The following is an 18,912-nucleotide window of genomic DNA, read 5'->3' as shown; positions in this document are numbered from 1 at the left end:
GCTGATATTTTGCAGACACATTGTAGGTACAGCAACCACACCTGTAAGTAGTAATCTTGGCTATTAATAAACCGATTCAGTTGTATTTATTCCTTTTATTATTGGATCACCTACGGTTTCGTGACACTAAAAGCCAAATCTTTGGTGAACATCTGCATAGCAATAAAACCAGAAGGAAAGGCAACCCTGAGATATGCACTGGTATGGTAAATTATTTTTAAGATCTTAATTTTTTTAAATATTAAAAGCTTTTACATAGAATATTAAAATGTTAGTATTCACATGACTAAAACATTACAGCAGGAAAGTTCGGAAACTATTTTCCTAACATTCGTTGTCTGTCGGAAACAAAACATCGCTAAAAGGCTGTTCTCACAGGATAAAACAGCCGGTTTCCATTGTAGTCGATGAGTCCTAAACAAATCATACCATAGTGATCATTGGTAAGGAGAAAATGAATGATAACTATTAAGATCTATTTTTGGGCCAGAATGAAAAACCAAGAAGTGGATGCCACAAAATGGAGGGATGTCTTACATGGACAAAATCGTCAAGTTAATAGTTATTGACGGAAAAGCAGAACCTAAAAACCGCACTTATCGCTTCTCAGATCTATACGGAAACGAGAACAGGGGACGCGGCCGCATGCTCTGTGAAAGTAACGACAGGAAAGTAAACAGCTTGCCTGTTCAAATGGTTCAAATGGCTCTGAGCACTATGGGACTTAACATCTGAGGCCATTAGTCCCCTAGAACTTAGTACTACTTAAACCAACTAATCTAAGGATATCACACATATCCATGCCCGAGGCAGGATTCGAACCTGCGACCGTAGCGGTCGCGCGGTTCCAGACTGAAGCGCCTAGAACCGCTCGGCCACAACGGCCGGCAGCTTGCGTGTTGACAGCTTGCAGATACGCTGATAACGTGCGACCTCGACCGGATAATTGATGGTCTTTCGGGTCAGTGGTCAATGATAACAAAAAATATTGGAATCTAAAGTACAGATACTTTTTGAAAAACAATCTGTAGAATAAGAATATGATAGTGACAGAAGACATAATTACGCCCACAAGTTATGCTAAAGCTAGGGGATAAATGAGGAACATCATTTGCATATATTATGGCAAGAAAACGGATATGGTGGCAGAGTCGACTGAATAAACCTTAAAACTTCAAAAACATTAAGATCATTAAAATTTTAGAAATTATTCTATCATAAAAATATTTTAAAAAATTCCTCACTTTGACAATTAAAAAGATACAAAACTGTAGTGAATTTTGATACTTATTAAGAGTATATAAAACTGAACAAAATTTCTAAATATTTTAAAACTTACTTGAAAGGAAGACGTGGAAAATCTAAGATAATGAGGAGGATGCGCAGGAAGTGGGAAAGTGAGGTGGTGAGGTTGGAAGGGGTGGTTAGGAAAATGGAAAGGTACAGGAGGAACTAAGGGGGTGTAGGTAAATAAAGTATTATGTCAACTAATTTAAGCGGTCGAGGTTTGCCAGAATCTTAAGGTGTCTCAACTTCGTTTGTCCATTCTAAGTTTGGTGTAGAAAACGACTAATGAATCTTATAATATCCAGCTCCTCCAGGTTACTTAAAGTGTGGTCCTTGGTTTCTCGATGTAAAATTCTTAAGTTAGTCGTGAGATCGGTGACGTAATGCCTCTATTCAAGGAAGTGAGTATTGAAGGCAAATTTTCAGCTAGAAACCCTAAGATAGTCTTTAAATCTGGTGCTAAAGTTCCTGCCTGTTCGTCCGATGCATCGCATGCCGCAATCATTGCAGCTGATGCAATACACCCTGGTTGCCTTATATTTGGAACAAGGGGCACGTTCACTGTGCATATTATTTGTGCCAACGTTACTGGGAATGAAGAAAGCTGGTTCAATATTTCTGGTCCTCAACGTCTGACGATATTTTCGGAAATAAGAATAAAGACGGGATTTTATGATACGTGATATCTGCGGCCTTCCGACTACCGGCATCGATTAAGATGCAATCGGTTGAGTTGGCTTTTCTTCTTCTCTTTCTGAGGATGCCCCATTAATATCAGTGACGAACTCATTATCATGGGCATTTTTGTAGGATATGTAGTGTATGATTGGAAACTCTCTAACAGAAGTTTTCTTTGATAACCGGTCACTATTGGGCCTGTACAAAAATGACCTGAAAGCCACCTTAGCGGGTACAAAATGTCAGCCTTTATATCTGGAATGTCCCGCAGTTCAATGGATCGTGTCTATCTTGGAGTCCGGAATAGACCCGCACCATGCTGTTTGAGACTCCCCGTGCAATGCTGATGTTGTTCAGCAGGCTGTGGTTGCGGAAATTGAAAGCCTCTAGTGCACTTTTGCGACTCGTAGACAGATACATCCGTGGTCTGCTGTTGGTTCGCTTCATCCACAAATTTGTGAGCAGCACAGGCAATAGCAGCTTGTTGTCCTGCTCCAACATACTGCCGATAAAGATCCCATGTGCCGGAGGTCGCTGCCACTGTTACAGCCACTGGGAAGCTGGGCTGTTGTGCTGCTGCAGATCTCCATAAGATGTAGGTCACCACCACTGCAGTACCCGGTTGTATTGCTCTGCTGGGAGGCGCTGGGCGATCTCTGCTGCTGCTGACGTGTCATGGTCCTTCCACTGACTGCAGCTGGGACTGGTAAGCTGTTGAAAACTCACAAGTTTTGTAAGCGGCTACAGCTACAGCGGACTACTGGGCTTTTATTCAGTTTTATATTTTTATAGTTTTAACAACTGTATGTAAACACTTATTATACTGTATGAATTGGTCAACCAATTATGTAAGATTTTAATTCCTTGGCATCAGGATGTAAACAGTGTAACATACGGAAGTTTGGTTCAGTACAGGGGGCATGCAGGTACAACGGAAGTTGTTAAGGCGACCATCTGCAGGAAGTCGGAAATCCTTGCTTATGTCCCGGTCCGGCACAATTTTCGATGTGTCACCAATGGGTAGTGTATCTTTACGTAACACAGCTGATGCCAAGTAATTCTGTTGATGCATAAATTTCGAAATACTGTAGTGGATGCTGGCTTCATATCTATCTTGGCTACGATACTGTATTCACTATGCTGTTCACATTAGTTTAACGACATCCCTATTTTCTTATTATTGCAGTAACTGTGGCATTACCCCTATGTGATTTTGTATTTGTAATATTCTACTCACCTGACCAGAAGTCGTGTCCTTCCAACCACCATACTTCACTGATTTGCACAATAACTACCTTGAAATTATTTATTCTCCTACCTAAACCATTAAGTCATCTAACATTCCACTCTCTGCCCCATGGAACACCACTTTTTTATTTCCTGATGATGCCCTTCCTTAGTAGCCTCCGTCTGGAGATGCAGATGAAGGACTGTATTACCATCGGTTTTAGTTAAGAGGATTTGTTGTGTACATAGTTCCACGTAGTCAGCACACACACAACTTTCCCACTAGAGCGCGCCCCGCTAAGCACAACAGCGCAGGTGCAGCGCTCGTCCGTCTCCGCACTACGGGATGGCGCTGCCTTAGAGACGGACCAAATTCTGCTTCTGCCGATCCGCTTATTAATATGTAACGCAACCAATGAGATTGCTGCTAACGTAGAAACTTTTCTCCTCGCGGATCACTCTCGCGCAGTGTTACCCGAATGCGCAAGGTATTATAACGAGTGTACAGACCTCCGATTAGTCAGTCTGCATTTGTCTGCACCAGTCTGTACCAGTCTGCATTAGTCTGTACCAGTCTATAGTCAAGTTTCAGTCTGCACCTGAGAAGATTATCATATTCCTGTACATAGCCATGAAGATAAATGTATAGACACTCTGTCAAGTATCAGAGATATGTGAGAATAAGATTAACGTATCAAGACCAAAGGAACTTCAGATTGTCAATTGTAAAAAGCATCCAGAATCAGGTTAAGTAATTTTATGCTTGTTATTATTTTAATAAATGTGTGTGAATATTAATCAAGCTCTGTTTAAAGTTGGTCACCGTCAATCTGCTACTCTAAGCGTGCAAGTGGTGTTTCTATCGTCTGACCTAACGGCAGAAGATAAACAAGCCACAATAAGACCACGAGACATTTTGCTGACACTCACCTACTTCATTAGACCAACAAGTCAAATAATCTCATGGTGTGTGTACGGAAGGTCTTACAGTACGCACACTACAGGATTGATCACCATTTAACCATACAGGAGAGTATCATGCCATTGGGAAAAGCCATTCGCAGTACCAGCACGCAGGACCATGTTGGCTGATCTTATAAAACCAGCTCAGTTAATCGTGTAGACAGTTGCCACTGCAGCTGCTGAAATGGTTGCTACTCCTCTTCAGGAACCACACGTTCATCTGGCATGTTCATAAATACCCCTCAACTGTCGTTGCATGTATGATATGGCTCTCTGTATTGTTGAGGCACATAAGCCACGCCATATTAGAAAGATCAATAGCTTACCACTAAAAAATGCATCTACCTCTCGATCGAACTATCTGGTTCTGCTTACATAACTTCCAGCTTCATATCGTACTTAAGAAGCAGATGAAACTCAGTTTCCAACTACACAGCACACAAATCGGTGCAAATTCTCAGTACGCCTCTCACGTCTATTCTTCTTCATTTTCCTCCTTTACCTTTCAGATTATTTTCTTAGAATGTCATTAATAAGAGGTACCTTTCACCTGTTTACCTGTATTCTATTCATTGCCCCTCCTGATCATTTTATAGCAAAGTACAGTCCTAATTCACACTTAAAATCGTATTACAATACTTGTTAACAATATTACTACATAAGCCGTCACTTTCTCTTAGTGGGACCACGACTTTTCTTTGTTTATGGCATTTCTTATGTGTCTCGTGTTTTCTGAGTGGTGACAAAGCACAGTCACTTCGAGGCATATATGTAAGGCCGAGAAGCTGAGACAGCCAGATAATCTCAAAGATATTCTGGCTAAAATGAATTCCAGAAGATATAGACTTCCTCTTATTGCTTTAAATGCATGGTAAGCATCTCTGTATTCTCATAGTGGTGTCCCTGACAGAGAGGTGGTGCTATTGATTGTTGTCATTTTACTGATTACTGAGCACAATAATGTTTATTTCACTGAGAGAATTTGTAAGACGCACTTTTTCGAATCTTCGTTTCAACAAGAATACGGTTTAATAGTTTCTACTCGTGAAGTAGTGTCTGATTACGTCTTTTGTGTAGTTCTTTGAAAAGTGGCGGTGATAAGAATCACTTACATATACCAGTTCATAGGCCAACAGAAAATCTTTTTTAACTGATATCTAAGTCACATGGTTGTTGGTTACTGAACATACATGTGACCCCAGTGTCTTTTTCTTTCACGTAAAGTCTTGTCAGAACGTGACGTCGATATAAATTAGAAGTTTTTCGAAGCAACAAGTAATCGGAATTAAATGTAGTTTAATTTTTCTACATGAACAAAAAAAATTTGTACAGTATGAACGTGATACAACTTTGTAATTATTATATAGTGTACAGCCACTTTTATTTGCTTCCTGTCTTCTCGTAGTAACATTCAATACTCGTATAGCTGTTTTAGGATGAGCTGGTTATCCCAGTTGTAGGGTCTTACCGTATTGTCATCTAACAGTCACGATACCGTGTCTTCACAACTCTGACGTCTCGGTTAAAGCGCTCACCTAGCTCAACGCTGATATCAGCATCTGAATTTTAAGGCTCATTAAGCAGTCTAGCTACGAACGAGGTCCTGTTTTCCAACATGCTGAGTAGTGTCTGATTACGTCTTTTGTGTAGTTCTTTGAAAAGTGGCGGTGATAAGAATCACTTACATATACCAGTTCATAGGCCAACAGAAAATCTTTTTTAACTGATATCTAAGTCACATGGTTGTTGGTTACTGAACATACATGTGACCCCAGTGTCTTTTTCTTTCACGTAAAGTCTTGTCACAACGTGACGTCGATATAAATTAGAAGTTTTTCGAAGCAACAAGTAATCGGAATTAAATGTAGTTTAATTTTTCTACATGAACAAAAAAAATTTGTACAGTATGAACGTGATACAACTTTGTAATTATTATATAGTGTACAGCCACTTTTATTTGCTTCCTGTCTTCTCGTAGTAACATTCAATACTCGTATAGCTGTTTTAGGATGAGCTGGTTATCCCAGTTGTAGGGTCTTACCGTATTGTCATCTAACAGTCACGATACCGTGTCTTCACAACTCTGACGTCTCGGTTAAAGCGCTCACCTAGCTCAACGCTGATATCAGCATCTGAATTTTAAGGCTCATTAAGCAGTCTAGCTACGAACGAGGTCATGTTTTCCAACATGCTGAGTAGTGTCTGATTACGTCTTTTGTGTAGTTCTTTGAAAAGTGGCGGTGATAAGAATCACTTACATATACCAGTTCATAGGCCAACAGAAAATCTTTTTTAACTGATATCTAAGTCACATGGTTGTTGGTTACTGAACATACATGTGACCCCAGTGTCTTTTTCTTTCACGTAAAGTCTTGTCACAACGTGACGTCGATATAAATTAGAAGTTTTTCGAAGCAACAAGTAATCGGAATTAAATGTAGTTTAATTTTTCTACATGAACAAAAAAAATTTGTACAGTATGAACGTGATACAACTTTGTAATTATTATATAGTGTACAGCCACTTTTATTTGCTTCCTGTCTTCTCGTAGTAACATTCAATACTCGTATAGCTGTTTTAGGATGAGCTGGTTATCCCAGTTGTAGGGTCTTACCGTATTGTCATCTAACAGTCACGATACCGTGTCTTCACAACTCTGACGTCTCGGTTAAAGCGCTCACCTAGCTCAACGCTGATATCAGCATCTGAATTTTAAGGCTCATTAAGCAGTCTAGCTACGAACGAGGTCCTGTTTTCCAACATGCTGAGTACAAAATAATTGTAATTTCGGTCTCTTTGGATATTACGACCTCTTTGAATGATAGGCACGCCTCCCTCTCAGTTTCAGTCACTTTTGATAGTAAAACAGCGTCGAACACAATTTCTTAAGTCAGGGCTAACAAAGTCACATTCTTTCAATTTTGCTTGCAAGATATCAGTAATCTAGGACACAAAGTAAATGCAGAAAAGTCACAAGTAATTTTAGTAGCCCATGAAAAAATAGTAAGTTCAGAATTACCAGAACAATGGCCTCCTATTATGCTCGTCTGTTCGGTGATCATATATCACTAAAGAAAATACTGAAGACTTAGGGTGAACATCTTAACTGGGCAGAAAATTTTGTTGCCATGTGTCGGAAGACTACCGCTTGCCTCTTTGACGTCAAAAGATTCCAGAATGTATATGTGCAGGATGCGAAACGTAAACTTTTACAGTCACTCGCTCTATGTAACACAATCTGTCGGGATCCAGTAGTGAGAAGACTGGACGAGTAGAATTAACACGAATCCTTGTGTGCATGATATCTGCGATATTCATCTATATGACCATGTCAGTGCCTCATGCATCTGTTGCTGGTTGCGGCTATAGTAACATAAACAACATACACTATATCTACTTTATCAGTTCATCAGGGCGCAAGCGCCCCAATACCTCACATCAGCGATTATATACCAGTCATCCTATCACAACAGAAGCAGGAGTTCCAACTCATTTAGTAGTCTAGCTGCACCCCTATAAAACTAAGATATTCGCTAACTCCTTTGCTGATATCGCTGTCCGCCTCTAGAACAAGATACTGTCCACTCCGCACACGACTGAATGCCTTGTAGCTTCTAAGAAGTGAAAGCTCCTATTTCTGTCACCCTCATAACGAAATGTCAAAAGTAACGCTCATGACATAACTTTCCATGCCCCTGACTTCTCCCAGTTTCAAGTCTTTTTCCTTTCCTCAAGGCATGGTACGTTCTGTCGCCTTACATTCATTTGCTATGTGATGTTTCGTTCCCATCTCCCTCCCACGTCCAGTTTTTTCTCTCGTGCAGGTTGCAGCTAGAGCTAATACCTAAAACCTACCTTACCTTAAATTGAAATTACTATTTTCATTATCATGTGCGAATGTAAACTGTGTTTGTGTTTTTGTATATTATTGCAAACAGAGTTAATTTGTAAATATAGTATAATACACTGAGGTGATGAAAGTTGTGGGGTATCTCCTAATATCTTGGTGGACCTCCGCTTGTCTGGCGCAGCGTAGCTGCTCGACGTGGCATAGACTCAGCAAGCCACTGCAAGTCCCCTACAGAAGTGTTGAGCCACGCTGCCTGTATAGCCGTCCATAATTGTGAAAAAATTGCGTCTGCAGGAGTTTTTGCACAAACTGACCTCTTGATTACGTCCCACACTTGTTCGACGGGATTGTCTGGTGATCTGGGTGGCAAAATCATTCACTCTGTTTCTCCAGAATGTTCGTCAAACCGAATCAGAACAATTTCGGCGCGGTAACGTTGCGTATCGCCATTTCTTTGATTAATTGCAGTTACTGATCAATATTTACATTCAATTTATTGGCGGGACAGAGATTCTATTCCTTCATACTCTCCATAAATAACGATATTGTGATATTGTGCTACTGGCCATTAAAATTGCTACACCACGCAGATAACGTGCTACAGACGCGAGATTTAACCGACAGGAAGAAGATGCTGTGATAGGCAAATGATTAGTTTTTCAGAGCATTCACACAAGGTTGGCGCCGATAGCGACACATACAACGTGCTGACATGAGGGAAGTTTCCAACCGATTTCTCATACACAGACAGCAGGTGACCGGCGTTGCGTGGTGAAACGTTGTTCTGATGCCTCGTGTAAGGAGGAGAAATGCGTACCATCACGTTTCCGACTTTGATAAAGGTCGGATTGTAGCCTATCGCGATTGGGGTTTATCGTATCGCGACGTTGCTGCTCGCATTGGTCGAGATCCAATGACTGTTAGTAGAATAAGGAATCGGTGGGTTCAGGAGGATAACATGGAACGCTGGAACGCCGTGCTGGATCCATACGGCCTCGTATCACTAGCAGTCGAGATGACAGGCATCTTATCCGCATGGCTGTAACGGATCGTGCAGCCACGTTTCGATCCCAGAGTCAACAGATGGGGACGTTTGCAAGACAACAACCATCTGCACGAACAGTTCGACGACGTTTGCAGCAGCACGAACTATCAGCTCGGAGACCATGGCTGCGGTTACCCTTGACGCTGCATCAGGAGCGCCTGCGATGGTGTACTCAACGACGAACCTGGGTGCAGGAATGGCAAAACGTCATTTTTTCGGATGAATCCAGTTTCTGTTTACAGCATCATTATGTTCGCATCCGTGTTTGGCGACACCGCGGTGAACGCACATTGCAAGCGTGTATTCGTCATGGCCATACTGGCGTACCACCCGGCGTGATCGTATGGGGTGCCATTGGTTATACGTCTCGGTCGCCTCTTGTTCACACTGACGGCACTTTGAACAGTGGACGTTACATTTCAGATGTGTTACGACCCGTGGCTCTACCCTTCATTCGATCCCTGCGAAACCCTACATTTCAGCAGGATAATGCACGACCGCATATTGCAGGTCCTGCACGGGCCTTTCTGGATACAGAAAATGTTCGACTGCTGCCCTGGCCAGCACATTCTCCAGATTTCTCACCAACTGAAAACGTCTGGTAAATGGTGGCCGAGCAACTGGCTCGTCACAATACGCCAGTCATTACTGATTTCTCAGGATCCATGCACCCAAATTGTGTGAAATTGTAATCACATGTCAGTTCTAGTATAATATATTTGTCCAATGAATATCCGTTTATCATCTGCATTTCTTCTTGGTGTAGCAATTGTAATGGCCAGTCGTGTAGTAGTCAGTAAAACAACAAAATGTAATGAGCAGCTAATTCCCTGATTTTCCCGAATTTGTAGCTGTAGGATTCTAAAATTCAACACTTGTGACAAAATACTTTCAGCGTGAAAGGTAAAACTGAAGTCTCGTTACTCTACGCTGCATACATAGTTGCTAGATAATTTTCAAAGCGGCCTAGAACAACTATTGCATTCTTTGGCCCACATCCGACTGCATCTCAAACCACTCCCATATCGTACGAAGGCACAATATGTTACAGATTTCCTCTCTCTCAAAGTCTTTAATTCGCTCGCGACTCCAAGGGTTTTTAGCGTAGGTTCTATCATACATGAAGCACTGGTATAATGAACTAAGCCAAATGTTAAAAAGGGAACAAAATGAATAACTGATGGTAACAACAAATTTTAACTGCTCCAGTCATTTCGTCCGTACAAACAAACACAACGTTAACATTAGTAGTTGACAAACGTGTGGAAGCAATATGCCCCAGCACATCTTGAACCAATGCTTCAATGAAAGTCGTTCCAGAAAAGCGTAGCTCCACGCGCGTAATTCCTTTTCTTCATGGAGATTTTGATTAAACACACAAAGCGACAAGGTAATTGGTATTAAAGATTAATACGTCTACATAACTGTAATTTTATTTAATGCAAGAATCAGATGTAAGGCATTGCAGTATTAACAAATCACGCCATACACCACAGTAGTTATAATAGGACAACACAAGTAACACAAATAACCTCTTTTTGATCACATCTTGTAGCAAATATCTGATGACTGCACATCCGATTACGTGACGTGTAGTTTCTGAATATAGTGGTACGCACGTTAGACAGAACATCCGGCATCTGCAGGGTAGTCGCACACCCTAAGCTCGGCGTTGTACTGCAGGCCCTCCGGGCATGGTATCAACCAGGCCACGCCGTTCTCGTCGCACTTGTAGAAGCTGTTGCAGTCACTGGGGTTAGGCAGCTGGGTGACGTCTTCTGGATCCCAAGGTGGACAGGTGGGAGCATCCTCAGCTGGTTGCTGCGTGCTTTCGCCGTTACCAGAGTCGGCGTTACCATTCTCCTGATCGTCGTCAGAGGGATCGTCGCCAGGTGGGTTACTTGGTGTAGCTGACGAAGAGCACCCGGCTCTCTCTGGGTAATCGCATACTCTCAGCTCGGCGTTGTACTCCAGTCCATCCGGGCACGGTATGAGCCAAGCCACACCATTCTCGTCGCATTTGTAGAAGCTACTGCAGTCATTTGGATTGGGCAACTGCGTGACGTCGTTTGGATTCCACTCTGGGCATGTAGGAGCATCTCCAGCTGGTGGATTCGGGCTTACCTCAATACCTCCACTAGAATTTTCGTCATCTTCATCCCCCTCAGAGGGTGGATCTTCCGACGGGTTGCTTGAGCAACCAGCATTTTCTGGATAATCACACACTCTTAGCTCTGCATTGTATTCGAGACCAGCTGGGCATTCAATGACCCAGGCAACGCCGTTCTCGTCACACTTGTAGAAGCTGCTGCAGTCATTCGGATTGGGGAGCTGGGTGACGTCATCAGGATTCCACGGTGGACAGGTGGGGGCGTCGTCAGAAGGTGGAGCTGGAGAAGTGCCTCCATTGTCATCTGATCCCCCACCAGAACCATTATCGTCGTCAGCAGGAGGAGGCGAGGATGAGGAGCAGCCAGCTCTCTCTGGGTAGTCGCACACCTTCAGCTTTGGATTGAACTCGAGGTTTGCTGGGCACGGGATGACCGTTGCGACACCTGACGGCTCGCACTGAAGGAAGCTTGAGCAGCTGTCCGGGTTCGGAAATGGCCCGGACGCTCCCTGGCAAGTTGCACTAACCTGAAAAAAATTGCTTACATGTTAGTATTCTTCCATTATCACTGATTACAGTGATATACAAAACACGTGGTTAAACCGAACCCCATCGACAATATTTCGGAGCTTGTTCAGGAATATGGTACGTTAAGAGCTATTTGGAAAGTTTTTGGCGGTCTAGTTGATCATTACAGAGTAATTGCAATTCAATTGAATTTTTACTCCTTTTATCTTTGTATGTCTACTGCACTGAAAATTTCTGCACCATAGAGTAATTGTCGACAGTAAGTAGTGTGTGTTGTATGGAAACAAACATGTTCCATTCACCCAGCTAATAAGCTATTGACAATAGTAATATGCACTTTACTCACCGCCCCCATGTATGCATTGTACTACATGGTACTGTCTTGGTATTGACTTTAGGGCAGCGTTAGCTGGTATTTAACAGTGGTAGACCTAACTTGCTTCAACGAGAACGTCTGAGAAACAGCCTGTGGACTTGACCTTCTCAAAATAATGGCTGGCGTCTGAGCGAAGACAGATCATTTTTTAAAAAGTCAGACGATTCTTCCCTTGTAATTGGAGGTGGTTTTACTGTCATTTGTTCTGATCTTCCGGCTGAAGACAGATATGATGCAGCTCTCCTTGCTACTGTATCCTGTGCTAGCCTCTGCGAGTAGCTATTACAATCTAGCCTTACTATATTCGTCTGTTGGCCTTCCTCCTCTACAATTTTTACGTCCCACACTTTCCTCGAATATTATATTAGTGATCTCCTTATGACTCATAATGTGCCTTATCAGCTGGTCTCTTCTTTTACTCACATTGTGCCACAGATACTTGAATTCCACAATTCTATTCAGTAATTCTTCGTTATTTACAAGATATGCCCATCTAGTCTTCAGCATTATTCTGTAGCACCATACTGATTGAAAACGTATATTCTCTTCTTGTATAAACTGTTTATCTTCCACGTTTCACTTCCATACATCGCTACACTCTAGGCAAGTAACTTCTGAAAATACTTCTTTACACACAAATCTATGTTCGATGTTAACTAATTTCTCTTCTTCAGAAACATTATTCTTGCCATCGCCTATATTATCTACTTCGACCATCACGAGTTATTTATCTGCCCTGATGGTAGATCTCATCTCATATACTACTTCAAGCGTCTCCTTTCGCAATTTAATTCCACATTATCACCTGATTTAATTCGACTCTCTTCGTTTCAAGACGCTCTCCATCCCGTTCAACTGCTCTCCCAAATTATTTGCTGTCTATGATAGAATTAAGTTGTCGACAAACCTCAAACTTGTGATTTCATCTTCCTGAACTTTAATTGTTACTCTAAATTTTGTCCTTGCTCAATGTGCAGATTGTATAGCACCGGGGATAGCCTACGTAACTCTCTCAGTCCCTTCTCAATCACTGCTTCCCTTTCATGTTCCTTGACTCTTACAATTGTCGTTTGGTTTCTGTACGTGTTGTAAACTGCCTGTCGCTCCCTGTATTTTATCCTGATACCTTCAAAATTTCGAAGAGCCAGTCTCCTTATATCGGTGATTAAAAGTAATTGCAGCCTAAATGGAAGACGTTTTACACCTTATTTCACACTAATGGACTAAATGAGTGTAAATGACTTCATCAGAAGCCTCCTGTAAATCATACATCACAAGACCTAGACCTTTCTATTTCCGCGCTTAGCAAGAAACAGACGACAGAGAGAATTTTTCTTCATACAGAGGCCGTACAAGCCACCTGTGACATCAAAAGCCTTTATTCTGCTTTATAGAATAATCCTGTCGCATTAATTCTATGCTTCGTACAGTGTTACCAGTCATATACATACTACAGGCATTAACGACTGAATATAGCTGAGAGAAGTTTTACCTTACATAGGTAAAATATGTTAGTAGATGAGACTTAACCTTAAACAGAATTCAATATTTTGAACTGTTTTTGTAGTTAATAGCTATATTCGTAGAACACTTCGACTGAGAAGATTCGAGTAATGAAATACAAAGCAGGATTATTTCATCTTCGCCACTGTTCACCTACATACGTATTACTTGAAGAGATAAGAATTTCAACAGAATAATCACACTAATAAATGGCTCTCTGGTGTATTGAAGTAAGTAAACTGTAAATCATGAAGTTGAACACCCACCTAGAATAGGCACTGAAAACATTAATAGAGCTATTGGTTTTTAGACTCAGCAAGCGCCACATACTCTGCAAAGTGGTTGTCATGCACTTACCACAGTCACCTTTCGGATGGAAGCTGCGCTGCTGCTTCCAACCAAGGCAGCCAGTACGACAGTCACAAGTAGTGGCGATCCTGGAAGATAACGCACAGTGCAACACACAACTTTTCACACGAGGAGATTGGTAACACAAAGATACAAAAGATTTTTCCAAAATGAAGCTGCAATTTAATGCGTCTACTGGTCGGTTTGCCCTAAGCTTTCATTTCCAGTAAAGCTAAGGAATTACAGCGATTACTGTTTGAAGCTTCACTATTCAGCTCATATTCTTCTATGTGGGATAATATATATTGCTCTTGATCTCTACATAAAATGGACTATTTGAAAGAGATTAACTTCTTAAACGCTAAACCCGAAGCGCTTTTCTATTCTTATCAAATTTACATAGCTCTCCACAACTCTGAAGTTGAGGCTGACGGAGAGTTGGATATGAACAGTGTCAGCGGTACAAATGTAATACGAAACTACAGTTGCGCAAATGCTTTGTTTCTAACTTCATTGCGGTGGCAGCCGAGTACTGTTATAGATCATAATCAGCAAACTTTTGGTAGTCTCTGTCAATTGAAAAAAAAATCGCTGTAAAGCCTTTATCTCTAAAGTTAACTTCAGCACCTGCTGCTTAGGCAACAGAATGCATTAATTTCAGATGTACTGCGTTTCTATTAAGGCGTTTCTGATCCTAATACGTACACTACTGGCCATTAAAATTGATAGACAAAGAACAAATGCAGATGATTAACGGGCATTCATCGGACAAATATACTATACTAGAACTGACATGTGTTTACATTTTCACGCAATTTGGGTTCATAGATCCTGAGAAATAAGGACCCAATACAACCACCTCTGGCCGTAATAACGGCCTTGATACGCCTGGGCATTGAGTCAAACAGCTATAGCTGCCCATGCAGCTTCAACACGATACCACAGTTCATCAAGAATAGTGACTGGAATATTGTTACGAGCCAGTTGCTCGGCCACCATTGACAGGACGTTTTCAGTTGGTGAGAGATCTGGAGAATGTGCTGGCCAGGGCAGAAAGCGAACATTTTCTGTATCCAGAAAGGCCCGTACAGGACCTGCAACATGCGGTCGTGCATTACCCTGTTGACATGTAGGGTTTCGTAGGGATCGAATGAAGGGTAGAGCCACGGGTCGTAACACATCTGGAATGTAACGTACACTGTTCAAAGTGCCGTCAATGCGAACAAGAGGTGACCGGGACGTGTAACCAATGGCACCCCATACCATCACGCCGGGTGATACGCCAGTATGGCCATGACGAATAGACGCTTGCAATGTGCGTTCACCGCAATGTCGCCAAACACGGATGCGGCCATCATGATGCTGTAAACAGAACCTGGATTCATCCGAAAAAATGACGTTTTGCCATTCGTGGACCCTGGTTCGTCGTTGAGTACACCATCGCAGGCGCTCCTGTCTGTGAAGCAGCGTCAAGGGTAACCGCAGCCATGGTCTCCGAGCTGATGGTCCATGCTGCTACAAACGTCGTCGAACTGTTAGTGCAGATGGTTGTTGTCTTGCAAACGTCCCCATCTGTTGACTCAGGGATCGAGACGTGGCTGCACGATCCGTTACAGCCATGTGGATAAGATGCTTGTCGTCTCGACTGCTAGTGATACCAGGCCGTTGGGATCCAGCACGGCGTTCCGTATTACCCAACTGAACCCACCGTTCCATAGTCTGCTAACAGTCATTGGATCTCGACCAACACGAGCAGCAATGTCGAGCTACTATAAACCGCAATCGCGGTAGGCTACAATCCGACCTTTATCAGAGTGGGAGACGTGATGGTACCCATTTCTCCTCCTTACACGAGGCATCCCAACAACGTTTCACCAGGTAACTCCGGTCAACTACTGCTTGTGTATGAGAAGTCGGTAGGAAACTTTCCTCATGTCAGCACGTTGTATGTGTCGCCACCGGCGCCAACCTTGTGTGAATGCTCTGAAAAGCTAATCATTTGCATATCGCAACATTTTTTCCCTGTCGATTAAATTTCGCGTCTGTAGCACGTCATCTTCGTGGTGTAGCAATTTTAATGGGTAGTTGTGTATATCCTTAAGAGTTCCCAGAAACTGTCTCGGTCGGTTCTGTTCCAAACGTGGTGTAGCAATTTTAATGGACAGTTGTGTATATCCTTAAGAGTTCCCAGAACCTGTCTCGGTCGGTTCTGTTCCAAACTGCTTTAAGCTGTTGTTTTACAGGCTTTAGCATTGCACTTGATGTATTTCCAGATAGTGATCAATTCCCTTACTTGTTACATATCTGAGAATGTTTAGCTTGGAGAAACCTCAATAAACAGTACAGAAGAGAACATTTTAGCAACAACTCTGTTCGAACAACTTAGTTTAAAAGTACGATGTAGATTTTCTAGCCAAATAGAAAATGTATGAAAAGTTACAAAGATGCAAATATCACGGCAAGTTGCTCTTACCTCTCATGATGCCAGTCCGTTGCTTTCCGCAAAAGGTGCTTCAGACTTACACACTACCGTGCTGGTCCCCCGGTCTGTTACATAGGTTTCCTTCCAGCAGATTTCATGGTTCCGCTATCCTCTGTCCTGCTAACAGCTTTCAAATGTTTTCTGTGCACTGTCTCTCCACGTGAGACGAAATTAATTTATGCACCATAAAATATCCTGTGGCTTCATAACTACTGTGCATGCCATTACATTGCGGTACAATGTACACGGCATGTAAGGAACGTCAAACTGGCATGAAGTGTACAAAGTAGTCATAAGTAATGGCTTCTACATGCTACTTATAAGCAGAACTACCGGAAATGTTTGTCATTCGAAAATTCAGTGAAATTTGGGCATTTATGAGAAGCTGGTGCTAAGACTCGTGTAGGAATCAGAGACGTGTGACAGCAAGAATCAGATTACGGCTTCTGTAGGAACATGACCTGTTCAGACAGTGATTCACCGTAGCGCGATATTACTGCTCGCTTTGGTCAACAGTTATGTCGTTACGGAATCGATGGGTTCAAAAGTTCCAGATAAAACAACATACACGATCTTAACCCCTTGGTGGATTAGCGCCCGAGATGACATACTGTTACGTAAGTAATAGTGAATAATAGATAGACGTCACAAACCTTGAGTGAGGAAATGGACTTACTTGCAGTTAGAAAATACATCCTAGGACAGAAAAAACAGCATACCACGAAAAAGTTATACAAATTGGTCTGAAACTGATGTCCACATGAGTAAACAAAGGACAAGCCGACACTAGGGCATAAAGTCTTCGCGAATTCCATTCAGTCTACTCAACTGGATCGTAACTATGCCTCGTAGACAGGCGCGTGAACAATATACGAAGATGTCAACTTTCGAAAGAGGACGTGTAGTTGGGTTCAAAGAAGCCGGATGGAGTAATCCACGAAACTTCCGAAAACTGAATGGGTGGGATACCACTGTTTGATGATGCTGGCACGAATGGGTTAACTGTAGTGGGATGAAAATTCAAGGTGGAAGGATGTCAGTGATACGATTCAGTAACTACATTGCTATCCTCAGTGAATATGAAGAGGAATCACATGGTCTATTGAATGGCATGAACAGTCTAATGCCGGCCGCAGTGGCCAAGCGGTTCTAGGCGCTTCAGTCTGGTCCCGCGCGACCGCTACGATCGCAGCTTCGAATCCTGCCTCGGGCATGGATGTGTGTGATGTCCTTAGGTTAGTTAGGTTTAAGTAGTTTTAAGTTCTAGGGGACTGATGACCTCAGATGTTAAGTCCCATAGTGCTCAGAGCCATTTGAACCATTTTTTGAACAGTCGAATGAGTGCACAGTGTGACTTGAGAGCAAATCGAAGAAAGAAGAAAGCAATGAGAAGTAGCAGAAATGAGAACAGCGAATAACTTAACAGCAGTACGATGGTCACGAAGCAGTTGAAGTTAAGGAATTCTGCTACTAAGTCAGCAAAATAACCCATGACGGAGCAAGAAGGACATCAAAAGCAGCATAATACTGGCAAAAAGGGCATTTCTGGCAAGAGAACGCTATTGCTATGAAACATAGGCCTTAATTTGAGAAGAAATTTCTGAGAATGTAAATTTGGAGCACAGTATTGTATAGTAGTGAAACATGCACTTCTGGAAAAACTGTAAGAGAAAAGAATCGAAGCGTCTGAGATGTTGTGCTACACACGAAGACTGAAAATTAGGTGAAATGATAAGGTTCTGCGCAGAATCGGAGAGGAAAGGAATAAGTGGAAAACACCGACAAGAAGGAGGGACAGGATGACAAGGCATATGTTAAGACATCATGGAAAAGTTTGCATGTTATTAGAGAGAGCAGTAGAGGCGAAAATCTGTATAGAGAGACAGAGATTGGATTACATCCAGCAAATATTTGAGGACGGAGGTCGCAAGTGTTACTCTGAGATGAAAAGGTTGGCACAGGAGATGAATTCTTTGCGGCTCGCATCAAACCATTCACGAGAGCGATGACTCAAAGGAAATGAAAAGAATAAACAACATGAAATAAAATAAAAACTTCAAACACAGCGTCAAGAACGAAACTTTCGACCTAGACAGACGACAGAACGTGAGGATGGTGCAGCGATCAGAGAGGCACTTGGAGCACGACTTTCTCACTAATTACTGATATGTCTGGTGCTTCAGCCATTACAAGGATCGCAGAAAGAAGGCTGAGCTTACGGGCCCACATGCACCGATTGACTGTGACCTCTGCACACCAGCAAGCTCGCCAGCAGAGGTGTTGGGTACATTCGGCCTGAAATCTCATTGTTTGAAGTAGAAATATCTTCATCGAAGAGTCCCGCCCCGGTGACCAGCAGACATGTGTTTGGAGACATCCCCGACGTGATAGTCTAGGGGCTATTTAGTTTCATAGCACAACACCTATGGCTGTCGTCTGTGGCATCCTTACGGCACAGCGGTACGCCGACGATATTCGTAGCCCCGTTTTGTTGCCCTTAATGGTGATCCACCCT

The 18,912-nt window shown here is 42.4% G+C and overlaps 1 protein-coding gene across 1 annotated transcript; it reads right to left on the bottom strand.

The window, feature by feature from the left end:
- Positions 1 to 10,670: 10,670 nt before the first annotated feature.
- On the bottom strand, positions 10,671 to 16,395 carry LOC124798874 (chondroitin proteoglycan-2-like). Its single transcript, XM_047262407.1, has 3 exons — positions 16,389 to 16,395; positions 13,925 to 14,004; positions 10,671 to 11,687 (listed from the first exon to the last, which is right to left on the bottom strand). Exons 1-3 carry the CDS (start codon positions 16,393 to 16,395, stop codon positions 10,671 to 10,673), a joined length of 1,104 nt encoding a protein of 367 aa, XP_047118363.1.
- Positions 16,396 to 18,912: the final 2,517 nt, after the last annotated feature.

This window comes from Schistocerca piceifrons, chromosome 5 (assembly GCF_021461385.2).
Source record: "Schistocerca piceifrons isolate TAMUIC-IGC-003096 chromosome 5, iqSchPice1.1, whole genome shotgun sequence".
NCBI classification, from domain to species: domain Eukaryota; kingdom Metazoa; phylum Arthropoda; class Insecta; order Orthoptera; family Acrididae; genus Schistocerca; species Schistocerca piceifrons.
This window is presented reverse-complemented; position numbering and strand designations above follow the sequence as displayed.